The sequence below is a fragment of the Ixodes scapularis genome, unplaced genomic scaffold (assembly GCF_016920785.2).
Source record: "Ixodes scapularis isolate PalLabHiFi unplaced genomic scaffold, ASM1692078v2 PGA_scaffold1__304_contigs__length_218370807, whole genome shotgun sequence".
In the NCBI taxonomy this organism is placed as follows: Eukaryota; Metazoa; Arthropoda; class Arachnida; order Ixodida; family Ixodidae; genus Ixodes; species Ixodes scapularis.
In genome coordinates this window covers 92,886,684-92,908,332 of record NW_024609846.1, presented here as the reverse complement: position 1 = coordinate 92,908,332, position 21,649 = coordinate 92,886,684, and the positions used below count along the sequence as shown (strand labels likewise).

General features: G+C 46.6%; 2 protein-coding genes across 4 annotated transcripts in view; one reads left to right on the top strand and one right to left on the bottom strand.

The window, feature by feature from the left end:
• Nucleotides 1-18,194, bottom strand: part of LOC8035476 (guanine nucleotide-binding protein G(I)/G(S)/G(T) subunit beta-1) — a 41,363-nt gene extending 23,169 nt beyond the window's left edge. The window contains exons 1-3 of one of the 3 annotated variants that reach the window (XM_002411339.4): nucleotides 17,853-18,194; nucleotides 15,596-15,675; nucleotides 3,020-3,165 (exon numbers count right to left, since the gene is read on the bottom strand). In XM_002411339.4, the coding sequence (XP_002411384.1) occupies nucleotides 3,020-3,165; nucleotides 15,596-15,652 (203 nt within the window). In that variant the 5' untranslated portion in view covers nucleotides 15,653-15,675; nucleotides 17,853-18,194. Of the gene's footprint in view, nucleotides 1-3,019; nucleotides 3,166-15,595; nucleotides 15,676-16,490; nucleotides 16,585-17,852 lie in introns of those variants that run through there. The other 2 variants (XM_029979977.4, XM_029979978.4) reach the window with 2 other exon arrangements.
• Nucleotides 18,195-19,642: 1,448 nt separating this feature from the next.
• On the top strand, nucleotides 19,643-21,522 carry LOC8035479 (molybdopterin synthase catalytic subunit). Its single transcript, XM_029979979.4, has one exon. It carries the CDS (start codon nucleotides 20,874-20,876, stop codon nucleotides 21,309-21,311), a length of 438 nt encoding a protein of 145 aa, XP_029835839.1. The 5' UTR covers nucleotides 19,643-20,873; the 3' UTR covers nucleotides 21,312-21,522.
• Nucleotides 21,523-21,649: the final 127 nt, after the last annotated feature.

The following is a 21,649-nucleotide window of genomic DNA, read 5'->3' as shown; positions in this document are numbered from 1 at the left end:
TGACAGCACTGTACACTTCAAATAAAACAAAGTATGAAGCAACTTTTTTTTTTAACACTGCATTTTGTGTAATTTTCCACTTCAGTATGATACAATGAAAGAAAAATGACTGTACAGCAGCACAAATTTTGATTACAACATATTTTAACCACTCACAGCGGCTTGGAGAATTGTAATTTTGTTTCTTTTACTCCTCTCATACTAAAGTTGACTGAAATGATGTAGGCCTAACAATTTTGACATAAATGTTTTCTTGTGTAAACATTGCCTTTAAACACATCTCTCAACGAGCAAAGAACAAGAGTAGTTGCCAGACACATATGGCATGCTTCAATGGTAATTCTTCCCCCCCCCCCCCCCACTTCACGTCATCAGTATTTGCCACATTTGCAAGCCATAAAATGATTGCCTAAATTTAAAAAACCACTGAAAATAAAATTTCTTTTTTTTTAATTTGGGGGGATTTGTTAAAAAACAATTTTGTTGTGAAAAAACAAAAAAAGACTAAAGCAATATTGACGGCGTGATACGTGATTTAGTAGTAGTCGCCTCCTTTCCACTTGTTTTCTTTCTCTGCATTTCGGGTGCGTGGAAGAGAGGTGGATTGGCTTGGCCATCACGTTGAGGTACAGAGAGTGTATGACCATCTCAATGAGGTGGAAGGGGTGTAGGACCATTCCGTGACGTCAGACTTTGCACGCAAAATGTAAAATAAATCTTGCGCAGCCAATATTGCCCGCCCTAATTTTTTTTTTTTTTTATTCATTTTTTGGCACGCGTGTTCCAATCAAGCTATTTAAAAAAAAAAAAAATTATTTTTAGTGGTTTTGCGATCATATTTAAGCGTCTACCTTTTTTGCAGTTTCTATGTCTTCTGGGGTTCGGGCAAGCCAGCGGGCACGGAGAGAGTAACTAAATATCAGTGCGTCATATTTCAAACCGGGCGACGCGGAAACCTCCACCACCTACGGGGGCGACGTGCGGTGCCAAAAGCGCGCGAAATGCGACGACTTTGGTCCTGGGCTTGCAACTGGTCAGAGTCGCTAAAAGCTTCTTTTTAGTCGAAATACAAATTATAAGTGGCGCAAACCGTTTTAATTATTTATGGAAGTGGTTTTTGTTCAGTATTTTAGATCAGAAAAGAAACAAATACAGTTTATAAAGTATGGAAACAAGAAATGACCCGTCGACATACCCCCGCCACCAATTCGTGGAAAAGGCGGCGCATACTAGAAAGGTGTAGTGGGATCAGGCACCGATGAGTGGCGAGCTTAGAAAGGTCCCGGATGTATGCGGAGGTGCTGTGGTCGTAGACAGGCTTGAGGACCCGATCCGTTCCAAGCATTTCGAAGGCCTTTGGCAAGGCGGTTGGCTTGCGGTTTGGCCGTTTGACGGTATGACAGTGAAAAGTGGCTCCCGTTCCTGAACTGATCTTTTACCCCGTGTTTGCAGTCGTTAATGGCCAATGAAGTGTCATGCCGAATTAGTGTTTAACCGCGCAGCAAATGCAATGCGAGCCACCCTGGCTGCCCGCTTCATACAGCCTATCCAGAACATGCTTTAGTGGCACCCTCTCGAGCCGTCGACACTGAGTGCGGCAGCCGTGAGCGCTCGCTGAGCTCACTACCCCTCCTCTAGTTTACGGCCACTCAAGCGAACAAGAACGTCATGAAGGAGGTTATTTTTTGCTCGTTTTAGTAATTTAAATTTGCCTATAACTTAAGATAAAGCGAAATTCGAGAAAAGAAAAATTTCATTAAGTTACTACGCTCAGTGAGCCCAAGTTCGGTGCAAATTAAAAACCAGTAAAAAAAGTCCTTGCAGGGCCCCTTTAAGTAGCTCCAGCAAACTAGGTAAACAATGCTGCAATATTAAGGGCATTTACTGAGGACTACAGATGTCATGCACAATTCAAAAGAAATATAAGACACCCATATATGTGAAATTTGGAACACTACAAGTACTTCGGGCACTAATGTAATCGATGGTTGTTTCAAATAAAAGAACTTGATAATAAAAGAGGTCTTGACGAATGGGTCTTTGGTAATTAAAGAAACACTGGGTTTAATATTCTCGATAAAATTTTGGTTCACAAGACAGACACTATTGGTGATCGTGTACCACCATCACGTGACCACCATCGCACACACTCTCGCTTTGAGTCCCGCTGTTAGACTGGCGCATAGTTCTCTTGCCCAGCTTGATCTCCCCCAAGGCTGTAACCCGATCTGCATCCTGCCCCACGCCAGCCAGTCCAACTTCATGGCGCGGGCATCCAGGTGCAAGACCCTTGATGCCGAGGAGTTAGCATAAACACAACCTCCCGAGAACACAACCTGGCACCCAGCGAAATAAAAGAAAAGGGCAAAACACAATGGTGCTCACTTGGAATGCGCTCGGCACAATAAAATAAAAGGGCCAAAACAGAATGGCGCTCGCTTACACTAATTGCAAATTTATACATATTTAAGGATCCTTCGAACTTTAGGCAACTATGTGAACATCCTAATCTTTTTTTCTCATCCAAATAAAAATTTTAGAAATCTTTTCTACCGACAATTATATGGAACCGGAGTCGCCTTCCGGCTGCTGTCATTTGCAGAATAGCAGATTTTGGAAATGCTGGTTACTTTTATGTTTTTGCTTTCTTTTTTTTTTTGCCCGATTGATTGGTGCTGTATCTGCACATTTGCTACCACACGTAGGGTACAAATGATTGAACAAATAAATTTATTTCATTTGGGTGTATTAAAAATAAGAAAACTACTATAGCTGCCGACAGTTTAAAAAACATTCTTGCATCGTGATTCGTCCTTCTTGTGGCCTAGTTCCACAATCTCATTGGCTGCGGAGGGATAACCGGACACTTGGGGACTTGCAACGCCCGGCGTCTGTTGTCAGTAACTAGAAGGTATGTTTACACAGGCGTCTGGGTGACCAAGACTGATTTACACTTGTCCCAAAGAAACCCCCTTCCCATTTCATCGCGATCCCAGTCCGCCTCCCCGTGTAACCTCACCGGGAATCAGAGCCCCAGTGCATCGCGTAGATCTTGGCCAAATGTCCCCGTAGCGTGCGTCTCGTCCGCATCTGGATACGCCCCACGGGTTCCATGTTGGCCGTCGCTTGCACCAGGGTGGTATCACATGCCGCTTTCCGTGCATCCTGCAACGACAGGGGGGAATTTGCTCAGTATATAAAAGAAATTGCCCCTTTGGAACAGGGTTAGCCCCTTGGCACAGTTTGGCGCAGCAATCACAGCACTGACGTGTCTCAACTCTTTAAAAGAACATGTTTATTTTATTTTTAGGGGCCTTTTAACCTGTGTTAGTAAAATAGGAGACAGTACCAGCGCTGTGATCGGGCTCACTCCGTCATGTGCTGCACAAATAGACCAAGAGTGCAGCCATGTGGGAAAACATGCAGACAATGGCACTGCTCCAGAATTTTATCGTGGCAGAGTCCAAGTGCACATGGCAAAGTTGGCACGGAAAAGTGATCATCGATTGCTTTCTATTTTTCTTTCACAGCGGGAGGGTGTGAAAGATAAGGGTGCTTAGCACTAGCCTGAATGAGTGAAACACTAAAGTGGCCCGATGCCATATTCACGTCAACTGTATCGAGGGTTTGCCACACTCAAGGGTATTTTTGTCGTACACAGCAAGTCATATCCACACCCCATGAGCGTGTGCGCCAAACTCCTCTTCCCAGATCCGCTCCGCGTGCATCTTTTGTCACGCACAACACAAGCAATGTTCAGTGTAGACTGCCCTTCACACACGCTACCCGCATCCTGAAACTTTGTCATGCAGGCAGACAAAATTTCATCAGAATGGCAGTCAATGTTTTGCTAAGAGACTAAGCAAACCCTTAGCAAACCTTGCCTACCATTCTGATCATCTCCAGGTTTTCTTTTCAGCTATACCTGCCAGGAACTGCTATGCTTGTACTTTGTTTACACTTTTCTATGCTTTGTATGCTTTCACTGTCTAGAATTGCATGAGCAGCACCTTTGGACTTTGTATTGGCACAAGGAAGCACATGGACAGACTAGAGCTCCATGCATCCCACACCCCTAGCAGACGAAACTAAACTTCTTCAGCCTCACTGGCACTAGGACTATGACAAAACCAACGAGAAAATGATTTAGTGACCTGCACGGGCACAAAGGAGGATTCTGAATTAAAGCTAATTTATAAAAAGTTTAACTTCACTTGGCTGTGCCGTGGTGAGCCAAAACAATAGTAATACCTACCTGAGTATGCCAAAAGCAAATGCCCGACAATGACACTATATATATATATAGATATATATATATATAGCAAAAAACCAACTTTAATCTACTATCAAAAAAAAAAAAAACATGCACACACACAAGTGCAGGAGTGTTTATTTAGCGCTTGCAAACATACTCTGCCTCAAAAGTCCAACCTCTGAGATTTTGTATTGCTGCCAATAAAACAAACCTCAGATATAAACCGACCAGAAACAAAAATCACGAGGTTAGCTAGCCACCCTACTAGCTAGCAAAATGTGCCACCTCGGGATTCTGTACCAGTGCAAATAAAATAAGCTACAATTGTAACCAAGCCAAAAAAAAAAAAACCGCAAAAAAAATGTCGCGAGAACAGCTAACTACCGAAACGTGCCTTGACACCCTACATCTTTGTCTCCTACATTTCTTCCGTCATAAAGACAAAAAGCCTCACAGTGCAAGCACCCCGGAAAAAAGAGGAAAAAAAAAAAAAACGGCTGGGGTTTGCAAACCGGCCCTGCCCTTCCTTAGCCAGGGCACAGCGCGAGGCGCCAGTGACACCCGTGACCTTCTGGGCCCGTTCCTCCGCGTTTCTTTTTTTTTCTATTGGCAAAGCTTGCGCGGGGCCCATGACGTACGCGTGACGTCAACGGACGAAATCCGGGCCGCTCGAGTGAGGAGGAGGCGGCGCGCGCGAGAGCGCCGACGAGAGGAGAAGGGAGGAGGAAACAGAACACGGGGCCCGAGCTCCGAGCAACCGGCGCCGCACCCTTTGGCGTTTTGAGGCACGATCGCATGGTCTCCAGAAATCACGCCCCGGCTCTAGCTCCCTCTCTCTTTACGCTTCTCCGCCTGGACCCTTGCAAACAGCGAGAGGGACGACGCCCGTAACAACAACAATCCCGCGCGTTTCGGAGGGCGGGCGGGAGGAACAGGACGATTGCTTTCCCGAAACCACCCGCCGCCGCGACCAGACCACAACAGCCTGCTTCTTTGTCCGGTTCCAGAAAAAAAAAACGAATTAACGCGAATTGCAGTTTTCACCGCAGGGAGAGAAAAGGATGAAATTTGGCGTCCAACTCAATGACGAGGTGGAGAGAGAGTTGAATTGAGTAAGTGCACAAAGTCAAAGCTAAGGGATAAAAAAAAAAAAGAGGGAAGTATCTCTCCCTTTTCCGCCCGCCTTCCGTCGTCGGCGTTTTCGAAAATCGATCACCTTCACAGCGGCCAGCCAAGAGGAGAGAAAGAGAGCGCCTCTGCTCACGTCACGTAATTCGCTTTTGTCCAAAGTATCTACGAAAAGTGGAACGCACGCGCGCGCGAAAAAAAAACAACAACGAGGGAAACAGAAAAACTGGCTGCCGTGACGTCAACCACTTCCGGCGAGGGGAATCGGCAGGCGATAGCGGAAACGAAGCTTTTAGGAAATGAGGGAAAATAAAACCGTCCCTGCGATATGTCGGCCGGCCCATCGCAGTTTTCGCAAAGCCCGGCATTAAAACTGTGTCGATCAAAACAATTACTCTTCCCGGTGCTGCAAGGGCCCGGGGAAACACGGCAGACAGGAGCAGGCGTGCAAAAGAGAGCAACGACCCACGATGCTCCGGAATTGGCTGCAAACGGCCAACGCAACCGGCCGAAAAATTACGGCGCGTATTTCCCAGACAAGAAAAAAGAGAGAAAAGATGCAGTCACCGAGTTGTGGTGGACGCGTGCGCGACGACTGATAATTGGCAGAAGACAGCCACCGCGCACGCTCACAAGCTCTACAGACCAGTAGACAACAACGGCAACATGCAAATAAAAATAGCGCAAAAAATACAACAAAAAAAAACGGACAGAATGCGTTTGAAACTGCGAATTGTGCACCCGTTCGTCAACCATTTACCGCAAGTTTTATGTAGTGCAGTTCAACGAGCCGACAGCATGCACCGACTAATGAGGACGGCCGGGAGCCCCGCCTCAAACACCACCTCGACGCCTTCCACCGTGCTTTGGCTCCGCGAGCACGCTCGAAGCTCACGAAAGGTAGAATTTTTATCGAAGGCCGGAAGTTCACGCTGGAGCAACTGATACTTATCCCTGCCGTTCTCATCCGTGCCTGCGTGAGACACCAGATGCTCTTCTCACAGAACCGCCCAACGAAACACTGGACGCACAGGTGACGTCATGCGGTCGAAAACCAGCCTCGCAGTACCAGATGAGGGAGCCTCATTTGTCACATCCGCTCAAACAAAACAAAGAAGTCAATGGAACGCCAAATTTCCTGCATTTCCTCTTGGGAGATCTGCCCGAGGCTGCTTTCTGAGTGGGTATTTTCTTTTTCGTCCACGTAAAAGTGCATTCCACTCGCCCGCAATTCTCGACTGAACTATTATTTTAAAAAATTTTACAGCCCACCAACAAAACATCGTACAAATACAAATGTAGCAGTCCCATTTGACGTCAATGCACGATTGCATTACTGGACTGATTGTTCACCTTGCGAGACTTGCACCTTATCTTCTTTTACGAAAAAGGCTGGACGACCCACTTTGCCATGGAACACCAAACAAAAATTTCCTGCGGATTTTGAAAACATGGAAATACGATTTGTGCTCGTGTTCCGAGTGCGAATTGAGAGGAGGCGCAAATCTACTTCTGGGTCCAACTTCTATCCCTGCATCATGGAAACCAATACCTGCCGTCTGCACAAGCTAGAAAAAGTAAACGTGCGAAATTCAACCGTACAAAATGTTAACCGATATCTAACTCCAAGGGCCCTAAACTCGTCGAACACAAAGTTGGAGCCGAAAGTTCGCCGAGCCCGCCGATTGGACGTCGGCGAAAAAAGTGCGAAGTCATCGTCGTCATAGGCTAAATCGGTTCGCTCCGTAAACTTCGAGCCCCACTTTGTGTTTCCTCAGTTTAGAGGCCCAAATAGACTAGCGAAACAGGACTCGTGCACACACAATAGCACTGTCCCGTTGGATCTCGCGAGCGTGCTAACGCACACCAGCTCGGAGCACGTGGAGCGAAAGCTCGTGCTCCAAACCTCAGGGATCCTGGGCTCTATCCCCAACCCGGCCAACTGGCGGTCGTGCACCGCTACTGCGTGACGAACGTTGAAAAAGATCCCACGCAAGCAGTCGTGCTGCCCTCGCCAAATTTCTCGTCTACAGCAGACACTCCAGACGCCGATTGGGCGCGACCAATTTCACGCTGTGTTCAACATTACCATTACTGAAGCCCCTGGACCGAACGGCAAAGAAAGCCCAGAGGGCACCCAGAGAGCAGCTCTGCACGCATACTACACTGCCTCTAACCAGAGAGGGCATTTTCTGATGCTCTGCTCGGAACTGCATAGCTAATAGTTGATGCACGTGTGTAAGTGGACGGAGGATACTGACTCGAGCTCAATGCGAAAATGCGGCGAAAGGAAATTTGAGCCCGTTTAAAAAATACTCCAGGAAATGCCTGCTGGAGCATCCTCATGTCGGATCTGTGAGCGCCTGGTAGGCAGTGTGTAGAAAGAATGATCACCTGTACACAGTAAAAGTCATCCGTTGAATCAGTCCCCCTCCTCATGGAACAGAACCACTTTCTGTATAGCTAACTTATGTGGGCAGAAATTTTCAGTGGTGCTACTGCCGGGACCAGATTTGGAACAATTTCTGGAGCACCCAAATATTAATTTTGGAGCAGTTTGGAGCACCAAAATATTCATTTTGGGGCACCTAAATGTGAATTTTGTAGCACTCTGGAGCACCTAAATATAATTTTTCGGAACCATTAATTTTGGAGCAGTTTGGAGCACCTAAATGTGAAATTTGTAGCACTCTGGAGCACCTAAATATAATTTTCCGGAACACTTTCGAGCACTTGTGTACCAAGTCTAGTACTTAAGAAAACCTAGGTGTAGATTGGCAATTTTCTATGCTGCTAAATGGTACGCTTTTCACACAGGTATGATATATTGGTCGCACAAAGGCATTGAAAATGAGAAAATCAACACCTTGCAGAAAAAGTTTGCGATGAACTAGGAGGCACTACCTTCACAATAAGATGGATGACAAACCGGCTCATCTAACATATTACACCTTGTTTATTTTAAACACAAAGAGATTATCAAACTGCTCATATAACATGTATCACCTGGTTTATGTCAAACACCATGAGCTTAACAAAAGCCTGCCCTTTAAAGTTTTTGTAGCTTTTCATTCAGAGCTGAAAGCTTGGTCATATTTTCAGCAAAACTTGCGTTTCCTTCGGCCAAAGTGAAGTTCCCCTTGGCTAGGATAGGCGGCGCTAGACGCCGCCCAATTCCCATCACCCGATTTTTGAAGCAGTCTGGCGTGAATTCGGGCAGTTTTGCGAATTTTTATCAGGATGGCAAAGGAAAACCTCTTTGGCGCAAAATGAAGTGGAAGCCCTGAATTTTACTAATGTATTTTTCGGTGTAGTGAGTGGCTGTTTTTTCCTCGAGCTTCGTCGCTGCATCTTATACAACGATGCGACTAATACGCATTTTATTTTAGAAAAATGGACTGTGTCGACATTCACGTCAAAGAAAGAATGGCGCAGTATCTTCCTTTTCGACAGACAAAGAGGAGAGCGAAGCGCTCAAGCAAAAACCGGCCCAAGGCTATCAAATAGAGCCTTCCAGGCTTCGAGGGAACCGGATGACCCTATTTTCCGGAATATACACGTTTTAAAGTTGCAACTGCACGCGGTGCAGACTATACAAGGATTGGTTTTCTAGGGCCCTTGATTATGACGAAGTTTACAGAATTTGTGAATGATAGCTTTGATGATGATTTCTGTATGATACAAGCTTCGTAGTGTGCTAATAAAAACGCAGGCACTTTTCAAGGCATGCAGTGTATGAAAATTTTACGTGCAAATTATGCATCAGGTAAGGATTGCAGAAAAAATCTTTTCAGTCGAATTTGGCCCCTGCGAACTGTACACCAAGTGCACACTACAGTCCGGAAAATACGACAGTTGGTCCACTACAAAAGCTGCAGGTACAAGCTGACAGCCCTGTAAGGTAGGCCAGCTTAGCAACAGGACAACAAATCTGGGAACCTATACTTGCAACGTTTGGGAAGGTGCGAGCAAAGTGTAAGCGAGCATGCAAACCAGTTTTGAAAATGGTGTAAACTATGCTGCTGTACTCCGTTTCAGCATGACTTGGCAAAGAGACATTCTGAGTCCATTAGAGTGAAAGGGCGAAGTATGTAACCGCTTTCTGCAAGAGGAGAGCAGTTCGACGATGTGCTGTCCCGTGCCTCCCTCCACTGCTCAGATTGGCTCGCAGCTTTGTTTGTCAGGTTACAGTGAAATGCAGTGTCGCACTCTCTCAAACTAGGCCTGGGAATGCACACTTAGCGAATGTTGTATACTCTTCACCAATCTCTCAATGGGGCTGAGTGCCAAAATGGTGAAGGAAGACTACACTTCAGCCAGTGAGAAATAACAGCCACCAGAATGATTATGGCTTACATCAGACTCAAGTTCCAACTTGAAACAATGTTACCCAGAGAGATGACAGATGGGAAGCACTGCAGAGGCAGATATAAAAAGTGCAATAGTAGCAAAACAAAAATGAGTGGTTCTGATGCCCAGCGTTGCCCAGGAGCAACAACTCAAGAACTGTTTGTTTACTCTGTGCCCCTTAATAAATTTAGCACCCTCAGTCACAAGTGTGAGGGTACCTACGCTTAGCAGTGGAGGATCAAAATGCACCTTCAAAGGAGATCACTCATCCTTCAAAACCAAAGCCAACAATGAATGTGAGGTATGATGGCATGCACTACTAACCTCAAAGAAACTGTGAGAAGAATGACCAGCGCAAATATTACAAATTCGGTTATGCCTTTCTCTACTAGGCAAAATTTGAAATGCACCCGGGCCTTCTCGCATGTCGTAACTGCTTTAACTCGTACCACGTGAAGTAGTGCTGCAAATGCCCAATGTTGCTCACAAGCAAATTTTCGAAAACATGCTTACAAAGAAAGGCAATTTTTTTTTTTTTCCCCAGACCAGATTTTTGTTATTTTGTGTTCTAAAACTATGTCAGGGTGTAGGCCTCTAGCATTTCAAGTTAAGTTTTGAGCACAAAAGGGTTAACCATAATAAGTTGCAGTGTTGTGCCCGTTACCGAAAATGAGCAACGAAATAGGGGTACTCGTTAGCATGGAAAAAAGCTAACAGAGCTCCGTTACCATTTTGCAAATGTAACGAAATACCGGTGTCGTTACTTGCCATGACTAAAGGACGTTACTTTTAAGTTTGTCCTTACTTTTCATTTCACTGTTACTACAGCCATGTCTTGTTACTATGGGTACCCCCCGCTCTATGGACACCATTTTCAAGGACAAACATTCTTTTCTGGTATTATGGACAACTCACGTTATGGACTATTTTTTTTGGAAACTGAGGTGTCCATATTAACGAGACATCACTGTATATGACAGCTGTTCATATCTGGCGACGGTAACCGTTCAATGCTGCGATAACCTTGCCACTGGTCAGCTGGCCCAGCTTGTCTGTCTGGCCACGGATGGATGTGTAATGTATATCCTCGAACACACGACGCTTTTGCGAGCTCGATTCGGACAACTGTAAGTAACACATTTAGCTAGCCCAGCTTGTTTGTCTGACCTCGGAAGGATCTGTAATGTACGTCTTCCAACATGCGACGCTTTGCGAGCGCGATTTGGAGAACCGAGCATTGCCCATAGTACCTGCCTGGGAAGAAGAAACTGCTCTGAAAAGAACGACCGGATGCACGCCACGTAACGGACGCAAAATAGACCTCTTCATGTAATCAAAGTTAACCCATTAAAATAAAAATTTTATTCCTTCCCAAACCAACGTCGCATTTCCAATTAATGACAAGTCAGCACCCGGCCACTGCTGACACTTGTTTTGGTTCAAAGCGTGGGAATGTCAATGCTTCCAAACTTAAAAGAGTTCATCCTTTGGGTTGTTGACAGAATGATAATTTATTTGCATTGAAGAGAAGGATGTGACCAGCTGGAGTAGCTAGGAACGCTGAGCCGAAATCCCTCTAGCAGCGGCAGACTTGCCTTCTGAACGGATGTCTCTTTCCAGCAAGACTGCTGCTCAGGGTACGGCGACAGTGATCTTAGCAGCTTCTATAGACCTTTGCAAAAAGAGCGCTGTGGCAGCCGCCATTTTGCGAATCGAGCGACCCCTATCGGCCAGAAATTTCTGGCACCCGCCTGAGCTGTGGAAACCCGGTCAGCGTGACTCACCACCTGCATTTTGCATTCGGAGTTCGCCGGCTTTTCTTGAAGGTTTTTACTTTATTCGCCTGTTTAGATGCTTACCCTATGTATGTTATCTTCCACTGTGAGAACCAGGGAATACCAGGGCTCGTTGCCTGAACGGCCTTCGCAGGAAACGAACGAAGAGAGCGAACGTCAAGCAGCCCGTGACGCAGGCAGTTCGACGTTCTTGGAGGATTATTTCCGTTGAGATAATCTCCAAAAAGCCTTCCCGGCTGTGTTTCGGGTCTTCGCGAAAAATAGCTGATAGGGTCGGGTCCGGGGTGTGGGGACAGAATAGAAACGTTCGTTCATTTGCTTCGAAGCTGTGCAAAAATGCTGCCCTCTTCTACATGTTCCCCAAAACACGCCGGATTCTGTCCGATTGTCGTGAAGTGACTATCGTCAACACTGTATATTGGATATGCTGTGTTATTTGAGACCTTTCTCAAATCCTGTTCAAATAATGCGGCACCGTGGGGTGCGTACAATATATGTTGTTCGATTGATGAGGCTCATTGAATTTCATGTTGTGGGCGGTGAATATCCATGCAGTTCGGATATCCTGTGTGGTCAAATACTTTGAACACACACGGCTGAGTGTACGGTGCCGTAAAACGATGAACATAAAATGAAACAAACATTCCAGTTGCATTTGTTCTGTCGCGCACGGACTCACCAAAACAGCTTTCATTTCTTTGTTTTTGTTCCTAAAAATAGAGCACTACTTTCTTAAATACCTCTCCAAAATAAGGTTCGCCACCAGAACACAAAATAAAAAAGAAAACGCGGCAATTTAGTTTCCAAAAGCGTCCGGAATTGCGCCTACGCAGGCTGCCACTGCTCACTGACGAGAAACTCCACAGCTCAGCGCAGTCGGGCAACACTGAAGTACACTTTCAAAACCAGGGACGCGCGCTGTAAATCGCTTCGTACGAGACTGCCGCTGGAAAGGTCTATACGAAGACTGCACCAAGGATGCGTAGAGGTTTGCTGCAGCGATAATCTCGCGTGGGAACAGTAAAAGTGCTTTCCAAAGAAGTTTGAAATGACATCGCTTTGTCATAGCTTTGCTCGGGTTTCTTTGCCACCATTACGTAGTGTACAGAAAAAAAAAATTTGTTTTCGAAGAATCATGCGGCCATTTTTCATCAGAAGTAACGAGCGACATATAACGTAATTTGGTAAGACACCGTAAAATAATGACATTACTCAATAGACATTTGGGATTCTAACGAGTATGTTAGTAAAAAAAACTAACACGTTACCAGTAACGTCGCTACCTGTAACGTGTTAGTTCCAACACTTGTAAGTTGTAGTTAACCGTTTCCTTTCTCTAAATCACCCCAATAAACTGAAGGCATCACTACACAAGCCCTTACATATTCAGGAAGACTGGCTGCTTTCCACTAAGTTAACTTGGCTTTTTTTCTTTTCTTGAGACCAAGACAGTGGTAATCATGTGCAACACCTCACTGCTATGTTCAAACTTAGCTGCAGGTGGCAACCTCACTGCTCACTCACCTGATACGCCACTTTGGCAAAATATCAATAATTCTGCAAAAAGGAGCATCGCGATTATGTCCGCCAGAAAAAACTTCCGGTCCCCAAACCTTTCAGACTGCCGCAACAGGACTAAGCACACTGCCTTGAAACACTCCAATTTCAGCTAGTTTTTTTTCTTTTACAAGCCGCGCCAATCCTCTTCCAAACTCCCCAGAAACCTTTAGGGCCACGTACCAGCACACTACAAGTTGCATGATACTAATGTCTACCAAGCCAGTTTTCCTGCTCAAAAAGTTTACTTTGCAAGGTGAGCCTTTTAAGGAGGTGGATACTCTATCCATGTGAGTATGCCTTTTTGTTTTAAAGAGAAGTGGATAAACCATTAACGTGGGTATACCTTTGTTTTCCAGAGAAGTGAATACTCTATCCATGTGAGTATGCCTTTTTGTTTTCCAGAGAAGTGGATACTCTATCCATGTAAGCATGCCTTTTTGTTTTCCAGAGAAAATCATTTCCATTAAAAAAAATTACTCAGTTATGCAATTGTGGTTCATTTACGTGAATGCCACACTTTGCATGCAGGGTAGCCTTGTTGCCAAAGAGCTCAATTTTTGTAGACTATGCTTCATACGCACCCAAGTTGACGGCGCAATGGAAACTTCACCGGACCAATCAACCACTTCCCTTTCATTACCTGACCAATGGGAATGAGCTAGAGTGTGATCATATGGCGATAGACATACGCTGGTCTAGCGAGCATGCAGCTTGCACTGTACTGTCAGCTTAGGGGTGAACGGAGTATAGTGGCAGGCTCTGTTCCCCCGTGTCCAACCAAAGTGAACAGGCATTGTCCTGGCATGCTTCCACAAACTGCAGTCACGCAGTGCACTCATTGCTCCGCAAAGGTGCACAATTGCAGCAGATGCTGTCTCGCTAGAACCAAGTCAATTTACACTGCCTGCCCCAAGGAACGGAGACAAAGAAGAAAAATAGCCATGTGCTCAGAACATACGCAAGTGGAAATGTAATCTTGTTGGCTGGTATGCCCCCCTCCTAAATACCGCATTCCAATCACCATGGTACTTAGCATTACAGTGATGTGATTTGCCTCAGTCATCTTGGAGCGCCTTTCGGAGCAGATAATCTTAAAAAAATAAAAACATTTGTCTTAAGTGCGAAGGGCACTTTGTGTTGTCTTCTGATGTGATCTGTTAAGACAGAACTCGCTGCTTGTGTTTTTACTGCTGAGACATCCCACAGGTGTACAGTGCTGTAGGCAATGCCGAGCAATTCCAAAAAACCGCCTGCCATTGTTTTACTGGTTCCCGACGTCTTAAGCGCCGTTCACACACTTGCAACCGAGTAGGACGAAGAAAGACATGACCGGTTTTTAAACCTCTCACAACGTCTTAGGATCACCTCCGCAGCAGCGCACCTGGTCCTAAAATTGGTCTAGTCTCTCTCGGTCATTCTCAGTTACAAGTGTGTGAACGAGCCTTCAGAGTTTCGTCAAAAGCGGCGGTACTTAGTTTCATTTAGAAAGTGTCATATCTGCAGCGAAGTGGGGACGGCAACAGCCGACGTCGCGCGACCTCGATGACAGGAAGGCAGTGACAAAATATAACTTTCCCGCGGCCGTTGCTTTTAGGACCGAGTGCTTCAGCTCACAAAGTAACTCTCGCCCCCAAAAAATGTGGTTACGTTTCATAGCATTACGACATGGCTGGTACCCGGCATGCTAACGTCTGAGCGTCCGCACACACCCGCATCTATCGTTGAAAATATTTTAAAAACAAGACACGAGACAAGACCCACGAGACGAGCGCGCAAAATGCGAGACGGCGGGAAAACTATACAGGACCTGATGGACAATTAATGCAGAGTACATTGTGTCGGCAGCCGCTTGTGCCACATAACAGACGCATGCACAATTACGGTACTCAGTTTAGTTTCGGTTTTGAAAGGCGACAGAAAATGTTTTGGTGCAGGTGTAAATTACTCAGATTTTGGCAAAATGTAGCAGGATGTAGCAGGGTTAGCCCTTTGGCGCAGCTATCACATCACTGGTATTATCGCGTAACATTCTAGTGGAAAGCCAATGTGATAAACATGTCCTTAAGAATCCTTCGAAAACTTTACCCTCCAAATTTAATTCTTCAACCATTTCCACAGGTGTGAATCCAAACTGTGTTTTAAGCAGTGATCACAACACAAGGCTCAAAAACAATTCAGCAATGTGTTTGAAAGCTACACATGCAAGTGATGGTGGCCTAATCAGATGATTCTCACTGCCTACTTGACTTCTACCTACTCATACAGTGGTGTGCTATATATGACCCCAATCGAAGCATTGCATGCTTCCTATAGTTTGCTTCCCTTTAAGTCTGAGCATGTTGCCCCAAACAATTTCTGCACAGCAAGGGCATCCATGCAAAGTATAGGGTAGTGTTTGTTCATCTGCAGGACCCACAGGGCCTACATAACTGCAGAAATGTCAGTGGCCCATGGCGATGTCCTGTAAGTGGTAAACTCGTGCCTGCATAAAACGAAGCATACTCACTCGTATTGTGTTCTTTAACGTTTCCGCTTCTTGACGTAGACTGTCCAATTCATTCATTCTGCTAGTTTAGGCTCCGCAACCTGCAAGACAGAGTGAGACATCAGTTGTAGGTTAGCCATATTCAATAAAACCCCATGCCCAATGCACAACAAGCAGCCATAAGGCTTTCTGTTACAAAGTCATCCGCTTTCTTGGGCATGGGGTCACAGGCACATGGACTCGCCAGTCAACTTCAACCTGTGTGCCGACAACTGCCGCAAGCGTCAGTGAGAGCAATGCTGTCAAGACACTCACTTCTGTCATCAGCAATGCTTTTTATTTTGCACCACTGTACAGCCACAGGAGGAAATTCGGCGATCACTCCCAGGTTGTCAAAGTAGTGCCAGGACAAAAGTGATATGCAGCAATGCCAAAATAGAGCAGACATCTGAATGGCTCTAGGCATACCCCCGTTTTACGGCACTGGGACTGTAGGTTCTCATGTATTAATGAAAACATACTTTCACTATGAAAAGCAAGTTGGCCTTGCAGATGCTTATTAGAAATGCTGTGATGAAGGAAAAAAAAGAACCTCAAATTAAACGGTTACAAGAGCCACCAACAGTGTTTAGAACTCATTAACAGTCCCATCAGTCAAGGTTCAGTAGTGTCTGCGGAGAAGTGAGCTGCTGCGAAAAAAGTGGGGCTTCAAAGACACAGAAGACTTTTTTTCAGAACTCAAAAGAGAGGAATCACGTTAAATGCTAGGATCAATGCAAATCACACCAAGAATAGGTTCAAATTTACGGCCAAAAAACGAAGGCCGAATTTGAAGCATACAACAATGCCCACACACAATCATGTCAAGTGGCCCCTCGATTGTGGATTAACTCAGGAACAACTATGCAATTCGCACACAGTATCTACCCTCTGGGCATCCAGTAGAACCACCGCTTTTCAGAATAAACACTGAAAGCCACAAGCTCGGGACTGCAGAGAGCAAGTAAACTAGCTCCACATTCCGATGCACTGCCTTTATCAACTCCAATGCAATTGCAAGGCAGGGTGCAAGGAAAGGCAAGACCTCCCACCGTTTCAACTGATCCGGCAAACGAGAAAGCTTAGCTATCTCTACTCGAGCAAGCGATTTGAGACCTTCACAAGATAGGAGGGCCAAAAACTGCCTCCTCAGATCAACGCAGACACGGAAAGCACGCTAATGCTTACTGATTGATAAGGACGTCACGAGCACCACCACCGAATAGGTTTGTAGCGAACAGCCACAACGTTTGCTCGCTAAACGCTACAGTCTGATGATCTCAAGGCAGCCTGACCGAAGGGTACCGGATTGCACTCCCAAAATACGTCGTGAAAGGAAACCAGAAATACTTGCGTTGGAGACACGGAGGAGCCCTTCAAACGGCTGCCCGTCGCAAGCTCTCGAGGTACCGATTGTACAGCCTCACAACCTCGCCTGAATCACATCCATCTGTCACTAGCAGCGTCCTGTTTGTTAGGCCTTAAAACTGCTGCACGACGATCGTGCCTAGAGAATCGCGTACACTTTTGCACTGTCCCGCTGCCAAAGATGCACCATAAACCGAGGTTTTCAAGTACAGCGATACACACAACACGACGCAAACGTCAAAACGGGCGTTTGCAGAGTCCTCTCAGCACAAAACATGCCAGCGATCATTTTTTTTAGGGCTATCGCCGATCTAACAAGCAGTGCCGTTCGGCGCGTTCCAATGCCACGCCTCCCTGTCACACAGATTCAAGGTCTCCGTTTAACTCGCTTTTGGAGTTTTAAAAGGCGGGAAATCCGCTCGAATTTTGCCCCAAAGATAGCGACGCGAGTGCACGGGCGCCTTTCTTGCACGCAAAATCATCCTTGTCACGCAAGCTCCTCGAAAACGAAGGTGCCCCGAGCTGCACCGCCGCTCCTTGCCACGTTCTAGGTACGATGCCGACGGTTGTACCGGTACAATGTTTAGGGTTACTCTGGGTCTCCGGCCACCGGACGAAAAGCTGCAGCCGTGCGGCAATCCGCGCACAGCTAAGGAAATGTAATCGGCTTATCAAAACACAATATCCGCCATTTGCAGGGCGCTGGGAGGAGCTTTGCTAGCCCTAACTCAAGAATAATTGTCAATCTCCGCCGAACACTGGACATCCAAGGGCTCCCCGGGCCCACCGCTGCACGCGCAGAAGCAAGCTCCGTCCGCGCGCCATCCGCAAGCAAGTGAAACACGCCGAGAAGAAGCAGGAGCAGCCATACCTTCCGAGTGTAACTTCCCTCTAAGAATAGGCCTAGCTAGTCGCCGGGTGTCCCAGGCTTGCCGTGGGGCGAATGGTCTCCCGGCCTGCCGTCACAGCCGTTCGTTGAGCAGCATGGAAGAGTGTCCGCTACGCTTAACCGACGAACCTCAAAATCCACACTGCAACATCCAATCCACGCCTCGAAACTCGCCCAGTGCACAAGAATCCAAAGCGTGTTCGTAAATTTTTTTTCCCGTCCGCCTTGAGCAGGGTGCGGCTCCCGTGCACAAACCGCCCGAGACCCCGTAGTGAATTTAGTAGCACCAAGTCGGCGCATGCGCTCCGTCAGATTCTGTTCGCGGCTGCGCGGATGATCGCGGGAAAAAGGCGGATATGACGCACGTGCGGACGTATGGCCGCGTTTCCGGTGCCGGATTACGAGGAAACAAACGCGCTGGAAAAAAAGGCGCTTGAGTTGGTGGTAACAAAAACGCCGTCTGGTACGAATTCTTAAACGCTCTGACGTCATGCGTGCTGGAGCACGCGCGTGCGAGGTGCAGCTAATCAAGGGCCTGCATTAATGCGGGCAATTAAAATCTGGCGCGTGATTTTGTCTTGCGCGTTCGCTCACTCATACGTTGCACTGGATTATGTGAAAAGCAAAGTTTCTGGTATCTGCAGTTGATATTCATTCACAGTAAAGTAATGAGCGACGCGAGTAGTGTGGTGCATGCGCGCAGTCGTTAGTGCGCTTATCTGGAACTCTCGCTTTTCCAACTCCCTCGTATCCGATAATCGGGCATTTTTGTTTTCGTCTGTTTAGGGCTCTTGAGTATTACCGGATATATAAATAATATTGATTGTGTTTTATACACGCGAAGGATTAATTTACTATTAAAAAAAAAAAGTTACAGGATGGCTTCACTGCAAACTTTCTGGCTTATGCAGTGAGCTAGTTTGCCAGCGCTCTTTCGAAAAATGGTCGATGTGTCCAAGGGTGCAAATATACCTGTTTCTTGGTCAGCTTCGTCGGTTTATTAGCGTGGTTCTCGTGTTATACGAACAAGGTAGGCATTAAAAAAGTGCCGTGAGAATTTTTCTGCAAATTATTTTTATTCCGTTTTCTTAGTTATCTCTATTGTAAAATACCAAAGACATGTTCGGTGTGCTGTATACTGAAGCGTCTTGTTTTTACTATTTTTAGCTGCATTTTATTTTAGTCTTCGTAAGTATGAATATATGCACATCCTTCTCGTGATCGCTGGATGCAGGACCCATTAATTGTAAGAAACATTTGACAATATTTATGAAGCTAAAACATCTACAAAATCTTGGAAATTAACTTGTTTGGTTAGTGACTGATCACTGGTCTTCTCTTCCAACATCGTTGGTGAACCAGTGATAGTAAAAAATATTTATGTTCTTTTTTTTTTTTTTTCAATTGAACGTCGTTTTAAGTTCCGGTTGTTGATTTACCCAATATAAGCGCCATTTTACCGCCACGTTTGAAATAATGACACGCAGTTATTTGGTACGCAGTAGCCAACGCAGTAGCGTGCCGAGAGTACCGAATACTGAGAACGCGCGCTAGAAATCAGCTTTGTGCGGCGGGGTCAAGGACCCCAAATACGTCTGTGGTCGGGTCTAGAGCACTACATAGCTCCTACGGAGCAGAGTAACGCAATCCTTTGATCCGCGTCGTTCGCACACAACATGGCCGACAAAGCAGTTCCGCGGGAGTCACGTGGTACTCAGGGTTCCAGTTCCAGGGGGCGCCCGCCCCGCCCGCCCTATGGGACGACACATGACGATCGACGCAACACGGCTGATTAAAAGTAAACGCCGAGTTCACACTTTTCGATACTGGTCTGTCGTGGGTCTGTCGGGAAGCTGGTAAAGGGAAAGTACTAAACACTTTGTCAAAGTTTCCATAATTTTAGAGGCGTGTGAAAATTTTGAGAAGGCAATTTCCAAAGCAATGACGTTTGGAGCAGACGATTGTGCGGGTCACGTGAATGGTGTGACGTCGCCGCGTCGTCTGCTGCACAATGCCGCTCAGCTCAGGCAATAAAAAAAAAAAAAAAAGAAATACATTCTTACACGGCACACAACTTGGCGCAAATTCTTGTAAACTGTTCCTTTACCAAATCAAAAGCTATTGTCGTTCCGTATATGTACATCCCCAAAATATTCAAGAAACAACGATTTTCTCCTCACGTTCCCCGCGTTCCCCTTGCATTTGTGACAGGAGTTGGAACCCCCGGGCGTTTGCCGCTAGTCGCCAAGATATGACGTCACTGCTCTCAAGTCGGGTCGGTGGAAACAAAAATAACAAAAAAAACACTTAATTTTGTTTTTATAACACTCTCATAGTCATTTTTTGCACTTTCTTGGTATACACGTACCACTTTTGTTCCTCACTTTTTTCAATAACTCTATGCTTTTTTCAACTGCTTTTATAACATTTATGACTAACATGTGGCGCCATCTATTCAAATTAGAGAAGCTTTCACTTAAAACGTCACGCCTAGTATAGATAGAAGGCATTTAAAGGTCGCGGGATTCCCGGTTAGACGCATGTGCGTCTGTCGTCGAGCTCGTAGGAAGGGTAACTGCGAACACACCGGTCCACGCAATCGTCTGACCTAAATGGAGCCCATGTACCTCGTAAAACGTCCTCGAGACCTGCAACGAGGATAAGCGACGTCGAAGGCCCGGTCCTCTCCACTGCAACAACAACGACGAGATGCCATGCACCCCGAAGTCGTCGTGAAAGTGCTCCTGTTCGCCAAGGCCCGCGATTTAGCCGGTGGCGTCTCCGAACTCTCGCTCCCGTTCCCGAGCGTGCTCCGAGACGTCGAAGAGCTGAAGCAGGTGCTCTTTTCCACCCACCCTCAGTTGCGGCCGCTGCAGCACTGCGCCGTCATCGCCGTCAACGAATCGTACGTGGAATCCGGCGCTCAGCTGACGTTGCGCCCAAACGACGAGATCGCCTTTATACCTCCCATCAGCGGCGGCTAGAAGCCTAGCAAGCGCAGCGATGGACTACACGGAGCTGTGCACGTCCAAGATCGACACGGAGAAGCTGATTTCGCAGGTAGGTGCCCCGGACTGCGGCGCGATTTCCGTGTTTATCGGGACGACGAGAAACCACTTCGAAGGCAAGAGGGTGCTGAAGCTCAGCTACGAGGCGTACGGGCCCATGGCCGAGCGAGAGCTGGTCAGGATGTGCGCGGACGTCCGCACCAAGTGGAACGTCAAGAACGTCGCCGTCGTGCATCGGCTGGGCGAAGTGCCGGTGGGGGAAGCGAGCATCGTTATCGTCGTTTCGTCAGCGCACAGGGAGGAATCTCAGGCGGCCGTGAAGTGGATCATCGACCAGGTCAAGAGCAGGCTGCCCGTCTGGAAGAAAGAGATCTACGACGACGGACTGTCCGAATGGAAGGAGAACAAGGAGTGTTTCTGGAACGCGACTTGAAGTCCATCCCCCGTTTTCTTTTATCCACTGTTCTCGTCATTGTTATTATATATACCCAAGTTTAGTGCATCGATACCTTTGTTGATTCGATGTGAGGAGGGGAAAGTCTATTGTTCCCTGTTACCGCGTTGTTCATCGATGACATTTATGTAATCCAGAGCACCAGTCAAAAGGAAGGAGCAATAAACACATGTTTGGTTTTTCACGATGACTATGTTGTGGTGGTTCGTGTGCTATTAGGGCCGTAACCAGGGGGGGGGGGGGGGGGGGGGGTGTTAGGGGGTTCTGACCCCCCCGAAATTGTTTTCTGGGTACGGCCCTGGTCGGTGCACTGGCAG

Bases quoted from the DNA above. Each gene is read 5' to 3' on its own strand.
- LOC8035479 (XM_029979979.4), top strand. From the start codon at position 20,874: ATGGACTACACGGAGCTGTGCACGTCCAAGATCGACACGGAGAAGCTG.